Source organism: Mrakia frigida (genome assembly GCF_051309035.1).
Source record: "Mrakia frigida strain ATCC 22029 unplaced genomic scaffold BDY24scaffold_32, whole genome shotgun sequence".
In the NCBI taxonomy this organism is placed as follows: Eukaryota; Fungi; Basidiomycota; class Tremellomycetes; order Cystofilobasidiales; family Mrakiaceae; genus Mrakia; species Mrakia frigida.
This window is the reverse complement of record NW_027481249.1, coordinates 76,651-92,257: the sequence shown is the minus strand read 5'-3', so window position 1 is coordinate 92,257 and position 15,607 is coordinate 76,651. Positions and strand designations below refer to the sequence as shown.

General features: G+C 54.4%; 3 protein-coding genes across 3 annotated transcripts; 2 read left to right on the top strand and 1 right to left on the bottom strand.

The window, feature by feature from the left end:
• The first annotated feature begins 58 nt into the window (after nt 1-58).
• Nucleotides 59-899, top strand: BDY24DRAFT_399332 (uncharacterized protein). The gene is made up of 2 exons (XM_076641813.1): nt 59-443; nt 522-899. The coding sequence occupies exons 1-2, from the start codon at nt 114-116 to the stop codon at nt 753-755; spliced, it is 564 nt and encodes a 187-aa protein (XP_076493688.1). The 5' UTR covers nt 59-113; the 3' UTR covers nt 756-899.
• A 251-nt stretch (nt 900-1,150) lies between these two features.
• BDY24DRAFT_343964 (choline/carnitine O-acyltransferase) lies at nt 1,151-4,659 on the bottom strand (the record flags this gene model as incomplete). The annotated part of the gene is made up of 15 exons (XM_076637537.1): nt 1,151-1,334; nt 1,470-1,490; nt 1,569-1,743; nt 1,832-1,883; nt 1,967-2,157; nt 2,282-2,506; nt 2,582-2,616; nt 2,706-2,730; nt 2,819-3,071; nt 3,169-3,434; nt 3,515-3,573; nt 3,653-3,726; nt 3,787-3,859; nt 4,018-4,117; nt 4,416-4,659. The coding sequence occupies 15 exons, from the start codon at nt 4,657-4,659 to the stop codon at nt 1,151-1,153; spliced, it is 1,977 nt and encodes a 658-aa protein (XP_076493687.1).
• Nucleotides 4,660-5,229: 570 nt separating this feature from the next.
• On the top strand, nt 5,230-15,579 carry BPH1 (Bph1p). The gene is made up of 42 exons (XM_076637935.1): nt 5,230-5,539; nt 5,704-5,894; nt 6,003-6,066; nt 6,161-6,907; nt 6,981-7,212; nt 7,279-7,484; nt 7,551-7,726; nt 7,796-8,051; nt 8,121-8,193; nt 8,266-8,392; nt 8,464-8,595; nt 8,673-8,785; nt 8,851-8,940; nt 9,010-9,249; nt 9,319-9,609; nt 9,671-9,942; nt 10,016-10,256; nt 10,349-10,374; nt 10,461-10,830; nt 10,915-11,012; nt 11,081-11,160; nt 11,231-11,410; nt 11,483-11,716; nt 11,781-11,820; nt 11,890-11,899; nt 11,968-12,054; nt 12,136-12,229; nt 12,305-12,386; nt 12,470-12,727; nt 12,805-12,973; nt 13,044-13,187; nt 13,255-13,266; nt 13,349-13,497; nt 13,569-13,892; nt 13,961-14,091; nt 14,160-14,232; nt 14,299-14,399; nt 14,471-14,535; nt 14,612-14,684; nt 14,755-14,826; nt 14,913-14,952; nt 15,025-15,579. The coding sequence occupies exons 1-42, from the start codon at nt 5,342-5,344 to the stop codon at nt 15,475-15,477; spliced, it is 7,014 nt and encodes a 2,337-aa protein (XP_076493686.1). The 5' UTR covers nt 5,230-5,341; the 3' UTR covers nt 15,478-15,579.
• The last annotated feature ends 28 nt before the right edge of the window (nt 15,580-15,607 follow it).

The following is a 15,607-nucleotide window of genomic DNA, read 5'->3' as shown; positions in this document are numbered from 1 at the left end:
CAAATTCAGGAAACAGAACGAAAGGAAGGGAAACTGATCACGAGCCAGACCTCCCTCAGACCTCCATCCAACCCTTCTTCTTTCCCTTTTTTCCCTTCCTCTCCTCTCCAAAGATGGACGACTTTGCCTCCCTCGGGCTTCCCATGTCCTTCAGCAAAGTAGAGAAACCAAAACCTACTCCAAGACCCCAACAACCTCAACAGCAACAGAACTCGCAGGCTTCCTCCTCTCAGCTTCCCTCTCGGCCAAATAACCAGCAGAACCAGAACTTCAACTCGAGAGGTGGATTCAGCAGAGGAGGAGGAGGAGGTGGCGATCGAGGAAGAGGAGGGCAGAGAGGTGGGTTCAACAACGGTGGCAGGGGTGCGCGAGGAGGAGGAGGGATGATGCGAGGAGGAGGAAGGGGAGGAAGCATGGGAGGAGGAGGAGATCATCAGAACAAGGTCAGTTCTTTCACCTTCCTCTCTCTCTCATATACACAGTACGCTCATGTACGCTCCCCTCGTGTTCACTTTTACCAGCGACCGAGATACGATGGACCTTCGGGAGGGAATCAGGAGGGGTTCTTCAAAGGTTCGTTCTTCGAGCTCACCTCTCCCTCCTTCTTCTTCTTCCTCTCCCTCGAATCTCTAATCACCAACGCTTCTGTTGACTTGTTACGACGACGACACAGAATCCTTCGTAGAAGACCCTTGGGCGAAACTCCTCAAGATCAAGCTCTGATCCTCGCTCGAACCGCAAACCAAACCTCGTGAGCTCGACGACTCCCTTCCTTCCCTTCGAAGAGCTTGAGCTCATTCGTTTTGGCTTCTCGGTTTTGTAGATCTCCGTCGAATACATTGTACCAAAACGCTACCAGCTTAATTAACGCCTATTCATGACCCTTTCTCGTCCAGCTAGCTTTCTTCGAAGAGGAGAAGGGGAGGAGGCCAACGAAGGTTGACCTCGACTTTCAGCCCTCTGTCTGTCTCCCACTTCCTCTCGTCCTTTCTTCGAGAGGAGCTCGGATATCCTTCCCTAACAGGCCTCGCTCAAACTCGGAACCGGAACAACGGTGCTTTCCCCTCTCTTCCGAGCAGCACTCCAAAATCAAGTCGTCGAAATCCATCCGTCCATCCATCCCCTCTCCCGCCCTCCTCCTTCCCGCCCCTTACAACCTCGCCTTCTGCTCCCCACCCGCACCCGCTCCCTCCTCGCAAACTCTCTTCAACCCCGTCAACGCATCGTGCACGTGCTGCTTGAATCGATGGGTCGACGTGTTGGGAGCCGACTTCTTGGACTCGATCCCGAACTGGATCCGACCTTTGGCAGCCGTGTAGTTGATTCCGTAGCCGCTAGATAACGAAAACGAGGGACGGAGAAGAGGGGGAGGGAGGGGAGGAAGGGGGGTTAGTTGGGGGTTTGGCGAGGGAAGAGAAGGGGAGGAGGGAGAGGGTGGGAGGTCGGAGGGAGGGAGATGAAAGACGAACTCTGGCCAGACCGTCCCGAATCTACGAACGTTCACGTCCACGAAGAAAAAGATGTTAGTATGAATCCTTCCTACTTCTTCGACCTCGAAGGCCACTCACCCAGTCCCCCTGAATCTCTCCCCGCTCCCCAACGAACTCGTCGAGAGCTTCCACTCCGCACTCCTCGCGAAGAGCTCGTCCTCGAACAGAGGGTGGGTTTCCCCTGGCTGGAGCATGAGCTTGAGCCCGAAGAGGTGTCGGTCGGATCCTTTGCCGGAGGAGGAGTCTCGGGTCACTGAAGGGAGAGAAGAGGGAGAGGGAGGGAAGGGTCAGTGAGGTGGGTTGAGGGAGAAAGAGGGGGGGTCAGGAGAAGAGGGACTAACAAGCCGAATGAGTCTTGCAGGCTTGAACGAGGAGTTGGTAGCGAGTTGCTGACTGCGAAAAAAGATCAATCCCCGAAACGGGTCAGAAACACGAGACGGCTCGAAAAACGGAAGCTTGAGGAGAGAAATGCTCACCGAACTCGACGCGTCCTCCAAAGCAAGCACCAAAGCCCTCGCATCCTCACTGAACGATCGAATGACTTCCGTTCGGCCGTGAGCAAACATCCTCGTAGACGCGGTCTCGTAGGTCGCTGAGAATTGACCTTGGTCGGCGTGGTAGGCGATCTGAAGGACCTGTTGGATGAACGCGTCGGGGGCGACTTTGGCTGGTGAAGGGAGGTGGAAAGGAAACCAAATCAACGGGTAGAAAAGCTGGGTTTGACCAGACTCGAAGGAAGTCCTTCGTCTAATCTGCTGTTTTAGCCCAGGGAAGCGAGAGAAGAGACGAACCATGAGCCTTGATCCAGTCGGTTCCAAACTCCTCGAAGTGAAGTTGCGAAGGCTCCGAGTCGGCGATGACGGCGATCCCTCTTTGCTCAGCAGCGTCGATTCGAGCTTCGACGTCGGCTCGAGCGGAGGAAGGGACGTCCCAGTCCAGTCGAGACCAGCCGGTCGAGGAGGGAGGGCAAGGGTGAGGAGGGAAGGTCTCGAGGGAGATGGGTTCGGCGATGGCGTCTGTAGAAGGAAGGAGAAAGACGGGTCAGTGAGGTGGTGGGAGGATGAGATGAATCGAAGGGGAGAAGGACGAACAGTCGATAACGAGAGAGGGGAGGAGGGCATCGCAACTTTACAAGGAAGAGGGAGAAACGCGTCAGTTTATCTTCCTCGATGTGCCTCGCCAGCGAACGAAGACAAGAGAAGATCGATGGCTTACGGAGAGTGCTCTCCCATCATTCCAGCTGGATGAAAGAAACCGAGATCAAGTCAGTCGACGTTGAATCCGAGGAGGGCAAAACGCGCCGAGCAGCGTTTCTCGGTCCGACTCACCTCTAGCGTTCGTCTCGACGAAAATGCTGAGAGCCTTGTCCATCCATCGGTTCCTAGGAGTGAGGCCTCCAGAAGAGCAGTTCTGGACGTGAGCATCGACCGAGGCCTTGAGGAGGTTGGCTGAGACGGAGGGAGCTTGAGCGGGAGGGAGGGTGTGCGAGTCGAGGGAGAGAGCGAAGAGGGAGTGGTTGATCGACTCGAAGACCTTTCGATTCTTGTCCGATGGCGAGACGGAGAGGAGATGTTCTCGGTTCTGGTAAAAGAAACGAGAAGGAGATAGCGTCAGCAGAAGGTCGAACAAAAGGTGTCGAGAGAGGGAGGCGAAAGGACGAGGCAGAAAGAACACTCACGACACACCACTCGTCTCTTCCATCAGAGGTCATCACTCCGATCCTCAAAGGCTCGTCCTTTCTGGAAATCGCGTCCTCAACAGCTCCCCAAAGTCGCTGCTCGATCACGTCGGGAGGAAGAACGTCCAGGGTCGAGGGATCCAGCACTTCGACTTCGTAGATGAAGTCTCGGATGAGGACGGAGAGATGTCGGCCTTTCTCGAGGGGAGGGAGAAGCGAAGATCCATCGCACGCAGGAAGAGGGAGTCGGGAGAGGTTGAAGAGTCCTGGAAAAACGAGAGTGAGAAGAAGTCAGTTGACTGAGAGCTTCGAGAGATGAACGAACAGAGCAGAGGGGATGACGGACGAGTGTACTGGTACATGTCGAGAGGTCCAGCTTTCGAGCTATCGGGGAGGATGTCTCCACTGGTTTTGGAAAGGACGCGTCTGGTCAGCTCGACGAAGGAAAGAACGAACGGACGCGTCGAAGTTTGACCCAAATCACCTCTCGATTCTCGCCTTGAAGTTCAAGAACCTCGCCGTCAACCAAGCCGCTCTCCTAACCTGCCACTCTGTGAACTCTGCCTTCCCGTGAGCGTCTCCGTTTCCTCGAGAAAGACCCTTGCCAGCAGCGAAGACTCCTCCGTCTCCTTGCTCCTCGACGGCGACGATGGGCGCTGGAACGGTTGGATCGTTTCGGAAAAGGAGCCACCTGTGGACATAAAATAATGAGTCAGTTGACAGATTCCAAAGCTTCGTTATCGACGAGGAAAGCCGATGCGAGGGAGAAATGGAGCTGGAGTTGCAGGAAGACTCGACCCGAGGGGACTGTGTCGACTCTGAGCTTGAAGATAGGCGAGGACGACGAACCAGTTGGAGTTGATGAGAAGGGGAACCCTCCACTCATGGTAAGCCTTCTTGAGCCAGAGAGTGTCGTCGAGCCAGTTGTGAGGGGAGATCTCGTCGAGGTCTGCGGAGACGGGAAGAACGAAGAGAAGAGTCAGTCCTGGAAACCAGGTCTTTGAGAAGCTAATAGAGATCTTCTTGAACGACCCCGACCTGGCTCATCGCATCTCGCGATTCTGCCCTTTCCTTCAGGAAAAGAAGAAAGGCAGGGCGGGTCGAGCTCGGGTTGCGATGGTTCGGTGATCTCTGTCTCTCCCTCCTCCTTGTCTACCAAGATGCCTCATAAACTCGGTCCGACTTTAGACGAGCTTCGAGAGCTCAGCAGACTTCCCCATCACAAAATGTCGGGGGCTAGAATTTACCTTTGAGCCTCGCCTGAAGCTTGGTTCCCAATCCATCCTCAGCGAACGATCTGGCGAGCTCCCTCCTCTGCTCAAGCCCCTGGTCGAGTTCTCCGCTCTCGAGCAGGAAAGGTCTCAAGCTGGTGACGTATCTGTCGAGACTGGATTGAAGGGTAGGGATGGGGAGTCGAGGAAGGTTCCTGGTTTCGTCGAAGGTGCGAGGTTTGGCACCAGGAGCTCGTTGAGGAGTCGAAAGGGCGAACATTCGAGAGGAGGATGGCTTGAGAGGGAACGAGGGTTTCTGATAGAAGAGGGAAGATGTAAGAAGTCGATGGGGTCGAGGGATCATCGCATGGGGGGGATTGGAACTTCTTGTTGAAGTTTGGGGATGGTGATGGTTGAAGGAGAGAAGAGGGAAGGGCGAAAGGAGGAAGACTTGAGCTCGGGTGGAAAGGGAGAAGAGACCGGTGGTCCAACACGCGCTTGACCTTGGTATCCTGATGAAAAAGTGAAAATTTTTGAGAGCAAGCGAAAAGAATGCAACATCAGGGTGAAGTTTATCAGTGAGATGTAGCAAACTTGATCAATATATGGGGCTTAGAGCGAACTCTTGGAGGAGGAAGGGTTGAGCTCGAGATCTCCTTCTCCTCCTTCCCTCCTCTCTCTCCTGCTTCGCTTCTTCCCTCCTGAAGGTCATTTTGCCTTGAAAGATTGCGAGCTTCTCTGAACCATCGCTCACTAGAGTGCAAGGTTGGAAAAGTAGACCGCGAAATATTGACTTTGTGGCTGTTGGAAGTTGAGAAAGGTTAGAAACGATGAGCTCGCCCAACGACGACTCCCCTCCTTCCTTCCCTCCCCCTCCCCCCTTTCCCACCACCACCTTCCTCCTCTGTCTTCATCATCTTTCTCTTCCTATAGCCCACCTTTATCTAGCCTCGTTGGGAGAAATGAGCTTCTTCAACAAGCTTCTCAACCAGGCAGCCGACGCTATTCGTTCCCCAGCACCCTCCGTCGAAGGCCCTCCCTTCCAGTTCGACGACTCAGCGGCCTCGACCATCATCGTAGAACCTCCTTCAAAGATTCTAGAGCATGCAGTTCGGGAGCTACAGGGCATGGGAGAAGGGAATCTGGGTAGAAAGTTGGAGGTGAGTCGGTATACAAGCGAGGAAGAGGTCGTTCGAGTCGAGCTCACCGCTTCTCCAGCAGAGTCGTCGGAAACTCCCCGATCCTTCGAGGATGCTTGATTCGAGTATGCGGTCACAAGGAGAATACTCACCTATATCTCCTTCTCGTTTGGTTTCTATCAAAGATGCTATCGGACATCCACAGAAGTCTCATCGAGGATCAGAGGACAAAGGACCTCTTCCGAGACGAAGGCGGCTTCCTTGCTCTCATCTCTGTCCTCTCGGGTCTGCGTCCAGCTCAAGAGGAGGACATGGAAGGTTCAGGAGTACTCGTAGATGCTGAGGTAGAAGAGGTTCAGAGAGTGGAATGCTTGAGGTGAGATCGTGTTGGTCGGGACCTCGTTGATCTCGCTTCGCTGAGCTGACCCCCTTGTCTTCCTTCCTTCCCTCCCTCCCTCCCTCCTTCCTCTTCCTTCCCTTCCAGGATGGTTCTCTGGTGTCTATGCGAGTCCATATCGAATCATGCGATCAATCGGAAACACTTCGAGGTTCGTTTCTACCCCCAACTTCCCAGAAATCTGAGCTCTCTCTCCCTCCATCCAAGCTCACCTGCACGACCTCTTGCCCTTCCTTCCCTCTCAGGAGACCATCGGATACACAGCTCTCTCCTCTGCCATAGCTCTCTCCGAGATGCTTGAAGCTCCCTCCTGCGATCACACCTTCTCCTTCCTCCTCTCCTTCGCCCACTCGGACTTCTCCCTCTCAGATCTCTACCCTTCCATTCGTCGAACGCTCTCAGCCCTCCCTCCCTCGAAAGCCTCGTCCCCAGAGATCTATCAACCCATCATCGACCACCTCCTCAACTCCCTTTCCAAACCACTATCCACCCTCTACTTCCCTCAACCTCTCCTCCTCCTCCTCGAAGCTCAAGAAATCCTCCCAGAGGCGGAACTCGCGTTGGGTTACGCTCTCCTCAAGACCCTCGAACGAGTCGCTTCAGCCAACCAACGGAACAACATCCTCCTCTCGCAGATGTCCTTCGTCTCGATCGTGGTCCCGAGGGTGTTCGGGAAGAGCTCGGATGACGCGACGGTGGGCGTGAAGGGGATCTTTGGAGGAGGGGAGCAGGTCGAGCATCAGAAGGGAGTGCTGTTGAAGCTGGCTCGGAGGGTGATTGAGGCTGGAACGACACATGCTGAGGCGAGAGCTCTGTTCCATCTGGCTGTGAAGGAGGACGATTCGTTGGATGATGAGGTGATGGATCTGGTCAGGCATGGGATGAAGAGTCGGTGGCCTGGAACGGTGAACATGTGGGGACGAAGTTGGATCGAGTGCAGGAGTTTGGGTGTTCGAGGTTTCACGAAGGACTCGAAAGGGTTCACTTCGATGGTGAGTCTTCGCCTTCTTACTCTGTGTGTCCTCAGACTGACGCTGACTCTAACTTTGTTCTGGCGGCGTGCAGGCTTGGATCTACCTCAGTCGTCTTGACACTCGTTCGCCTCTCCCTCTCCTCGATCTTCTCGACCCCGACGGTCGCTCAGTCCTCACCATCACCATCGAATACAACGGACAAGTCTCTCTCGCCTCAGCGGGAACACCCAAAGCCGTTTTCGAAGGACCAGCTGTGCCTCAGAACCGATGGGTTCTCATCGGAGTCGTTGGGAAGAGGTCGAAGTTGGGAGGAGGTGATGCTGGTGAGTTGTTTCGGTTCCTTCACCATCTGCTCTACTGAGACTGACCTTGTCTCTTCGGTTTCAAAGCTCTTCTTATCGATGGGAAACGCTCTGGAGCCATCAAGTTCCCTTACCCTCAGATCCAAAACCAAGGGACGCGTCTCACCGCTCAGATCGGAAGCTCGAAACCCTCGACCTCCTCGCCGAAGGATCACTCTCGATGGAACCTCGGTCCTGCCTACCTCTTCTCTGAAGCTCTCCCGGACGACATGCTCTTCCTCATTCATCATCTCGTGAGTCGTCTCTCCTCGTCGCGTCTGACCTTTCGTTCGATCTGACTTGTTCTTCTTCTTTCGCAGGGCCCTCGTTACGCCGGCAACTTCCAAGTCGTTCTCGGATCGTTCCTCACCTACGAAGCGTCCACCGCTCTCAACATCTTCCTCTCCACCATCGCCAAAGAAGCTGCAGGGCGAGCAACGGACGCCGGGAATTCTCGTCTCGCTCGAGCACTCAAGGACGGAGGAGCTATCGACGAGTTCGTTCTTTCGCTTCATCAGTTCCACTCTGGACGCTCGCAGCTGACCGAAGTGTGTCTCTGCAACAGGTCATCCGTCATCTTCGCTTTCTCGGCGGATAACCTTCGAACGGTCGAGCCAGTGATGGGGTTGGAGAATCAACCGGAGGTTGAAACCGTCGTCCTCAACGGAGCCATTCCCAAGCTTGAAACAGCGAAGGTTGTCGCTCGAGGTCTTGGCTTGGTGATGGGTGATGCTGTTGTGGCTCCGGGAAAGAGCATGGACGAGGAGATCTGGGGAATGGGAGGGTGTGCGCCGATGCTTCGTCTCGTCGAACTTGCAAAGGTTCGTTCAGGTTCATCTTCTCCAATTCGCTCTTACCGTGTTGACTTTTCCTCGTCTTGTAATCGATAGACTACACTTCAACTCTCGAGTGCTGTTTCGATCTGTATCGATGCTTTGAGGGAGTCGTGGAGGAACTCGGAGGGTGAGCTCGCCGTTTCCCTCTTCCGTCTCATCACGACGAGCTGACCTCTCTCCTTTCGCCTTCGATCTTCAGACATGGAACGAAGTCATGGATACGAAATTCTGGCTCGGCTACTGGATTCCAAGATGGCCAGTCTCATGACCGTGGAAACTCAACGGATCCTCTTCAACTCCCTCGGACTTCATCTCGAGAAGCCTGAGTGAGTTCAATTTCTCCTCGTCGCCTACTAGTCTTTGATGCTGACCGCGATGGAACTTTTTCTACTACCAGGACCTCGACGATCTACAACGCTACTGCCTATCGATACCTCATTCTCGCCTTCGATCTCTGGGCCAAAGCTCCGAAGGATCTCCAGATCATTCACCTCTCTCATTTCCGAGACCTCGTCAAGACGAGCAAGTTGTGAGTTCAACATCCTTACTTTGATCCGAACACTTCGACTGAACTCTGACTTTTGATTTCTCTCTCTCCTCTCCCAGCCGCCGCTTCAACCTCCGCCAACGACTCTTCAAGAAGATGGCCGTCGTTCGGAAACTGCTCTTCGCTCTCCGAGCAGGATACTATGAGGACGATATCGTGCCAGTGCTGATAGGTCAGTTCTCAGTTGGTTCTTACGTCCTACGGAGCAGTTTCTTACTCGGTTGCTTCCTCTCACAGAAACGCTTTTCGTGATCGCCGACCATCATTTTTCTACGGACGACACGATCAAGCCGCTCATCGCCTACCTCGTCTCATCACTCTGCCCTGGTGAGCCTTTCTCTTCGCTTCATCTCTTCGCTGAAACTTCTGCTGATGTATCGTCTTTCCTTCTCCCAGCTTCGTCGTCCTCGGCCCCTTCAGCGCGGTCCACCTCCCACGCCCTCTTGGTCCTCGAAGCCACCGCTCGTCTTCTTCGCACACCCTCCCATCTCGCCAAGATCCACGCCAACCTCCCACTCCATCGAGTTCTTCTCCTGTTCCTCGCCAACAACCCAACATCTCCCGTCATCGCAGCATCGCTCGAGATCATCTCTTGTCTCGTCGCGTCGCCGCAAGGAGAATCTTTCGGTCGGAAGTGTGAGTTCAGATGTCGTACTATCCTAGTCAACTTGAACTGACTCTGCTTCATCTGTTTTTCACTCTCAGTCGACGCCGAAGGGGGTTTCACGCTCCTCACCCGAATCCTCCCACCTGTTTGGAACTCCTCGATTCACGACCGCGCCTTCGCCATTCTCCTTGGACGTCCCGTCTATCTTCCTACGGACGACTCCTCCCAGAAGGTCATCGTCTGCTCCATGATCTTCCCAGCAATCTTGGCCGCTATCGAAGGAGGGTTGGAGATCGCAGGAGATCTCGTTCAACCGATACGAGTCTCGACGAGTTCCTCCGTTGTCGAGAGCAACGAATCAGTCGTTTCGTCGGTCGTCTCAACGAATCGTGAGTTCCCTATCCTCGATCTGTCACGTAGGAAGATGCTGATGCCACCGCTTTCCTTCAGATCCTGCTTCGACGACTCTCTGGGAGGACACGACCAAGAACATCAAGGCGATCAAACGACTCCTCGTCTCGTCCCAGTCGTTCGGAAAGCTCGTTCGATCTCGCAAGGTCATCTCGGAGCAGCTCGTTCAGAACACGTCCCTTTTCCTCTCCAAGAGTGCCTTCGAGGTTCCCGGGGAGTATCGAGAACCAGTTCAAATCCTCCGAGCGGCCATCTTCCAGCTCTTGGGAATGCTGCTGAGATCGAGGGTTCCCGGTCCTCTTCAAGCTGAGGTTCGTTGATCTTTTCTATCGTGCATATATGCCTCCTTTATATCGGCTGACTGGACGTTCTTTGACGTCGTAGATTCACAAACTCCTCCCGAGCAACTTCCTCGAGCCGGATCGATCCAATCTCCTCGGAACCTCACCAGGTCCCGTCTCGATGCTCCAACGACGGATCTCTCTTCAACGCAGGAGCACCTCGGATTCGCTCGAGTCTCTAGCCGAATCCATCAGCTCGAAACAGGGGATCGATCGTAGGATGACACTCACTCGAGGAACGACGGAGGACTTCAAGTTCCAGGCTTCGAAAGATCGGAACCACGGTTCGTACTTCTCTTTTATCGCTCATCCTCAATCCCGTTCCCTCACTCGTAACTCTCACTGATTTCTTCGTACGTTCTTCTGTCGAAAAAAGCCTGGAGGTCTATCATTCTCTCAGTCGTGCGTCCTCGACCCCCAACGTCCCTTTCTTGCTTTCCTTTCGTCGCTGACTCTTCCCCTTCCCCTTCGTTTCTCCTTGATTCTAGGAAGCTAACCGTTTCAGTCGAGCTGCTCGAGAGATCAAGAACGACCACCGAAGAATCGATACCAAGGAGTGGCCTCACCTTCGATCTCGACTGGACAACGAACGAGGACTCTGGCCGAGTCGTGATCCTGAACCTGACTGGAGATTAGACGGAAGCGAAGGACCCATGCGCCAACGAATTCGACTGGAACGAGCCGTTCGAGATGCTCAAGATGGATCTTCGAGCTTCCATCCCAAACGAGGTCCAAGGAAGGAACGAGCCGTCGACGAGGAGGTCGAGGAGCCGGTGAGCGCGATCGATCCAGCTGGTCCAACGAAACCCTGGGAGGACCCGTTCGTTCTGGGCGCTGATGATGCTACTGGAGATGAGAGTGAGTCCAGCTTTTGTTTCGGTGTCGATGTGAGCAGGAACTGATCTCGTCTCGTCTCGTCGCGCCGCGTCTTCCTTTCCACAGAATCCTTCCGAGACGTCGAAGAAGTCGAGGACCTCGAAGCTCTCTCTTTGAAGCAGAGGTTCAAGCAATGCTTGGAAACCGGTGATCTTGTCGAGGAGGTAAAGCTGCCTTCCCCGCTCTGTCAATTCGCTCAGGCGCTGACCTTCGTTCGTCGTTCTCTTCGCAGACTCAAAACTCCGTTCGAATCGTCGGAGTCGATGCGCTGCCAGGTCTCTTCGTCCTCGGAAAAGTTAACCTCTACCTCTTGTAAGCATCGGCCTCTTCGATTGAAATTTCAGACGAGCGGTGGACGCTGATCGTTCTCCACCTTCGAAAGGGATGGACTGGGTCGAACAGACGCTGGCGAGATCGTGGAAGCCTTCGACCTCGAGCAGGACGTCTTCTCTGTGCCTGGAACTATCGCTAACGTCGATACTGAGGAGAAGACGAACCATCAATGGAAGTACGAGGACGTGATCGAGTCTTCGAAACGAACGTTCCTGTTCCGAGAAGTCGGGTGCGTCTCTTCCCTTCCTCTTTTGTGCCCTTCATTCTCATCCTGACCTTCCCTTTCCCCTCTCAAAATCAGACTCGAACTCTACTTCCGGGACTCGGTCAACTTCCTCCTGGTCTTTCCTACTCGGAAGAAGCGAGATCTCGTTCACGCTCGACTCCAGGCGAAGACGGATCCTTCTCTCGCTACGAAATCCGCTGGTGGCTTCCTCATGTCTCGAGTCGGAAAGTCTCTCGCTACAGCCCTCAGTGGGAAGCTTCCAGAGCTCGAGGATGCTACCCAGAGATGGGTCAACCGTTCGATGTCGAAGTGAGTCTTCGCAGACGCGTCGGACTCCTAGTTTCGAGCCGCTGACCTCTGCCCTTTCGATCAGCTTCGCCTATCTCACGGTTCTCAATCAGATCGCAAATCGAGTAAGTTCTTGTTAAAATCTGTCTTTCTTGACCTTCATGAGCTGAACTTCTCTTCGTTGGCTTCCTCAGACTCCCAACGGTTCGTCGCGACCTCTCTTCTCATCCCGAAGCCACTCACGCTGACACGCTCATATCCTTGTCCGACAGACGTCACCCAGTACCCCGTCTTTCCTTGGGTGTTGCAAGACTACACTTCGGACGACCTGGATCTAACGAAGAAGGAGAGCTTCCGAAGTCAGTTGAAGCCTTACTTTCTTCTTGGTTGAATCGATCTGACTTTTCTGCTGCCTTCCTCTCGCCTCTCCTTTTCTCCAGATCTTACCATGCCGATGGGAGCTCTCACTCCTTCTCGTCGTGAATCAGCAGCAGACCGCTACACGAACATCGCACTCGCCGGAGAACAGCCTTTGTTCGTTTGCCCTCCCTTTCTTTCGTCTTCCCTGCAGATCACTAAACTCACTCTCTTCTTCCTTCCCGAATCCAGCCACTACGGTACCCATTTCTCCTCGAGCATGATCGTCGCAGGCTTCCTCATCCGACAGTCTCCGTTCACCGAGATGTTCAAGGTTCGTCTTTCCCTCCCTCTTCTGTGCTTCGCCTCCTATCAACGCTGAAGCCCACGTCGTCGTCACCTCTCTTCTCCTCACAGGTCCTTCAAGGCGGAAACTTCGATCTCGCCGACAGACTCTTCTCGTCGATTCCTCAAGCTTGGGAGTCCGCGTCGAAGGAGAACCGAGGGGACGTTCGGGAGCTCATCGGAAGCTTCTTCTGCGGAAACGGAGAGTTCCTCATTAACGAGAACCACCACGACTTTGGATTCAAGCAAGGAGGAGGCCTGGTCGACGATGTTGAGCTTCCAAAGTGGGCTCGAGACGATCCTCTCCTTTTCGTCACGAAGCATCGAGCTGTGGGTTCCTTCGTGCCTGCCTCTCCCTAGCCGCTTTTGATACTGACTCTGACGTGCAACTTCCTTCTCTCCCAAAGGCCCTCGAATCGAGCTTCGTTTCAGCTCATCTTCCAGCCTGGATCGATCTCATCTTCGGTCACCTTCAACGAGATCAGAAGCACCTCAACGCGTTCCATCCCTTCTCCTACGCCGGAGCGATCGATCTCGACAAGATCAGCGATCCAAACGAGAGAGCTGCGACAGTCGGTGAGCGCCTCTGTCTACGTCCCTGCTCCTCATCTTCGAAGCTGACCTCCGTCTTTCTGCAATCCTTAAGGGATCATCCACAACTTCGGCCAGACGCCTCGCAAAATATTTGATTCTCCTCATCCTCGCCGAGCGATGTTCGGGAAGCCGGGTCTTCCGGTAGGAGTCCGATACGGTATTGCTGAGAACTTCGGAGTTCTGATCCAGAGTCGAGGTAAGTTTCGAGGCCCGACTTCCATTCGCGACTGAGCTGACCTTTCGCTCTTATCTTCCTCCTTCAGCCCCCGTCAATGGTGAGCAAACCTCGGGGATTCTAATCTCGTCGCCGCTGGTTCTTCTTAGGCTGACCTCTGCTTCTTCCTTTCTTCTCCTCAGTTCTCAAATTCGCCGTCCGCGTTCTGCTTCCTCGAGGTCTTCGTCTTCGACCTTGGCCTGATCAGCGACTTCCGATCCCTGGAAGAAGCTTGATAGTCGAGTGGGGATTCGCCGGAGGGGGACTTCGTATCTACTCGGAAGATCACAGGGTTCGTTCCCTTCCTCGAAGAGACGCGTCGAGGCGAAGTTGCTGACCTCCTCTTGTTCTTCCTTCGCTCAGGTCATCTCCATCACCGAGTGGTGCTCAGTCGAGCAGGCTACCTTCGTCGACGACAAGACTCTTGTCACAGGCTCGGTCGATGGTGTCATCTCGTTCTGGAAGGTCCTCTCTGGCGAGAAACCAAGTCTGGAGCTCACCGAGAGTCTCGTCGGCCACGGCGACTTGATTTCTTCCCTCGCCGTCTCGAAGGCCTGGAGTCTTCTCGTCTCTGGTTCAAGGAACGGAAACGTCCTCATATGGGATCTCAACCGTATCAAGTACATTCGGACGATCTACTCGAACCCAGACACGCCGGTCCACCTCCTCGCCGTCAACGAGAACAACGTGAGCTCGTCCCCTTTTTCTCCCTTTTTCCTCCTCGGATCGCTAACCGTCTTTTTTTTTTCTTGCAGGGCCACATCGCTCTCTGCCATTCCTCTACCATCGAACTCTACACCATCAACGGGGCCTTCATCTGCTCGACCCTCACCGCTCACCCTTCGGATCCGATCCTCTCCGTCGCTTTCTTCGACACTCGAGAATGGTGAGCCAACCCTTCTTGCTGATTGCTTTTGGACGATCACTGACCTTCTTCATCTGGCCGTCTCCCAGGTCTGCCATTCAAATCGTCGCCACCGGTCACTCGAAGGGAAAGATTGTTCTCTGGAGTTTGACTGCCGACGGAGTGAGTCTTCGTTCTTCTCGACCTCGGCATCTTCCTGTCGCTGACATTCACTCCCTTTACTCGCAGACTCCCGTTGGAGAGAAAGCTATCTGGCAGCTCGCACCTCTGCGTACGATCCACTTCCGAGGGGGAGATACCGCCGACGTGACCGCTCTTCGATTCTGGGGGTGAGCCGAGATCTCTTTCTCGTCGGACGACGTTCGTCTCACTGATGCCAACTGTGTTGTCTCTTCTTCAGAGAATCTCTTCTCGCCGGAGACGCTCTCGGACGAGTCTTCCTCTTCGCACTGCCCGACGGAGGAGGTCAGTTTTTGTTTGCTCTCTCGCTCGACGCGTCGTCTTCCAATCTGACTCCTCCTTTCCCACATCCGCCTTGCAGCCGAGAACGTTCCTGATTCGACTCCAGCTTGCCAGAACGGAAATCACACCACCTTTGGACTTCTCGAACAGAGGTGAGCGGTAAATTTTCTCGCATCGGCACGTCGCTTCGAGCTGACCTCTTTCCTCCTTTGCTCCTTTCAGACGCTTCTGTGGCGGCTGTGGTGGCTGCTTCTGCGGCTCCTGCTGTCAAAACGTTCCTCGCTTCGAGGGTCGGTGAGTTCGACATCCCTGCTTCTTTGATCGATCGACCTTTCTACTCTCGTCTGACTTTCCCCTCCTCTCTTTCTTCCCTCCCTCAGCTTCTGTCCAGAATGCCGAGTCGCTCTTGCGTTGGGTCTTGTGAGTTCTAGCACATTTTATTACTTCCCTCTTCCAATCCTGACCGCCGATTCCCTGTTCCTTCGTCTTAAGGGCAATGAACGAGATCATTACGCCGACATCGAATCCCACCTCCAACCCGAAGTTGGATCGCGACGATCTTCTCTCGTCGTACCCGAACCTGGAAGGAGGCGAGCATCCATCATCTCCATCGACACTGGAACGGTTTCGGCTCGTCGAGAGACCCTCCTTGGTGGAAACGTCGGTCGCTCCATCTCCCCTTCGCCTTTCGGAACCACCAGTTCCCCTTCCCCAGCTCCTCCCAGCACGCCCATCTCGGAAACCCCTACCTCTTCCATTCCGCCTCGCTCTAGATCATCGACTTCGGCCTCAAGACAACGATCTCCCTCTCCTCGAGCAGATCCGCTTGAGGCTCTCCGAGGTCGAGGTCGGGCGACGTCGAATCGGTCGTCGTCGAAAGGACCGTCTCCCCTTTCGACTCCGAGCCAATCTCGTCGAGGCTCGGTTTCCCAGGTTGCTCCTTAGACTAGGCTTCTCGTCTTTCATTTTCTCTCTCGTCTTCTGTACCCAGCCGTGTTTTAATACCCTTCGTTTTCGATCGATCGTCTCATGGGACTTCTTCTCTCAGTTCTGCCTGATCGCTCCGTGCAGCGCG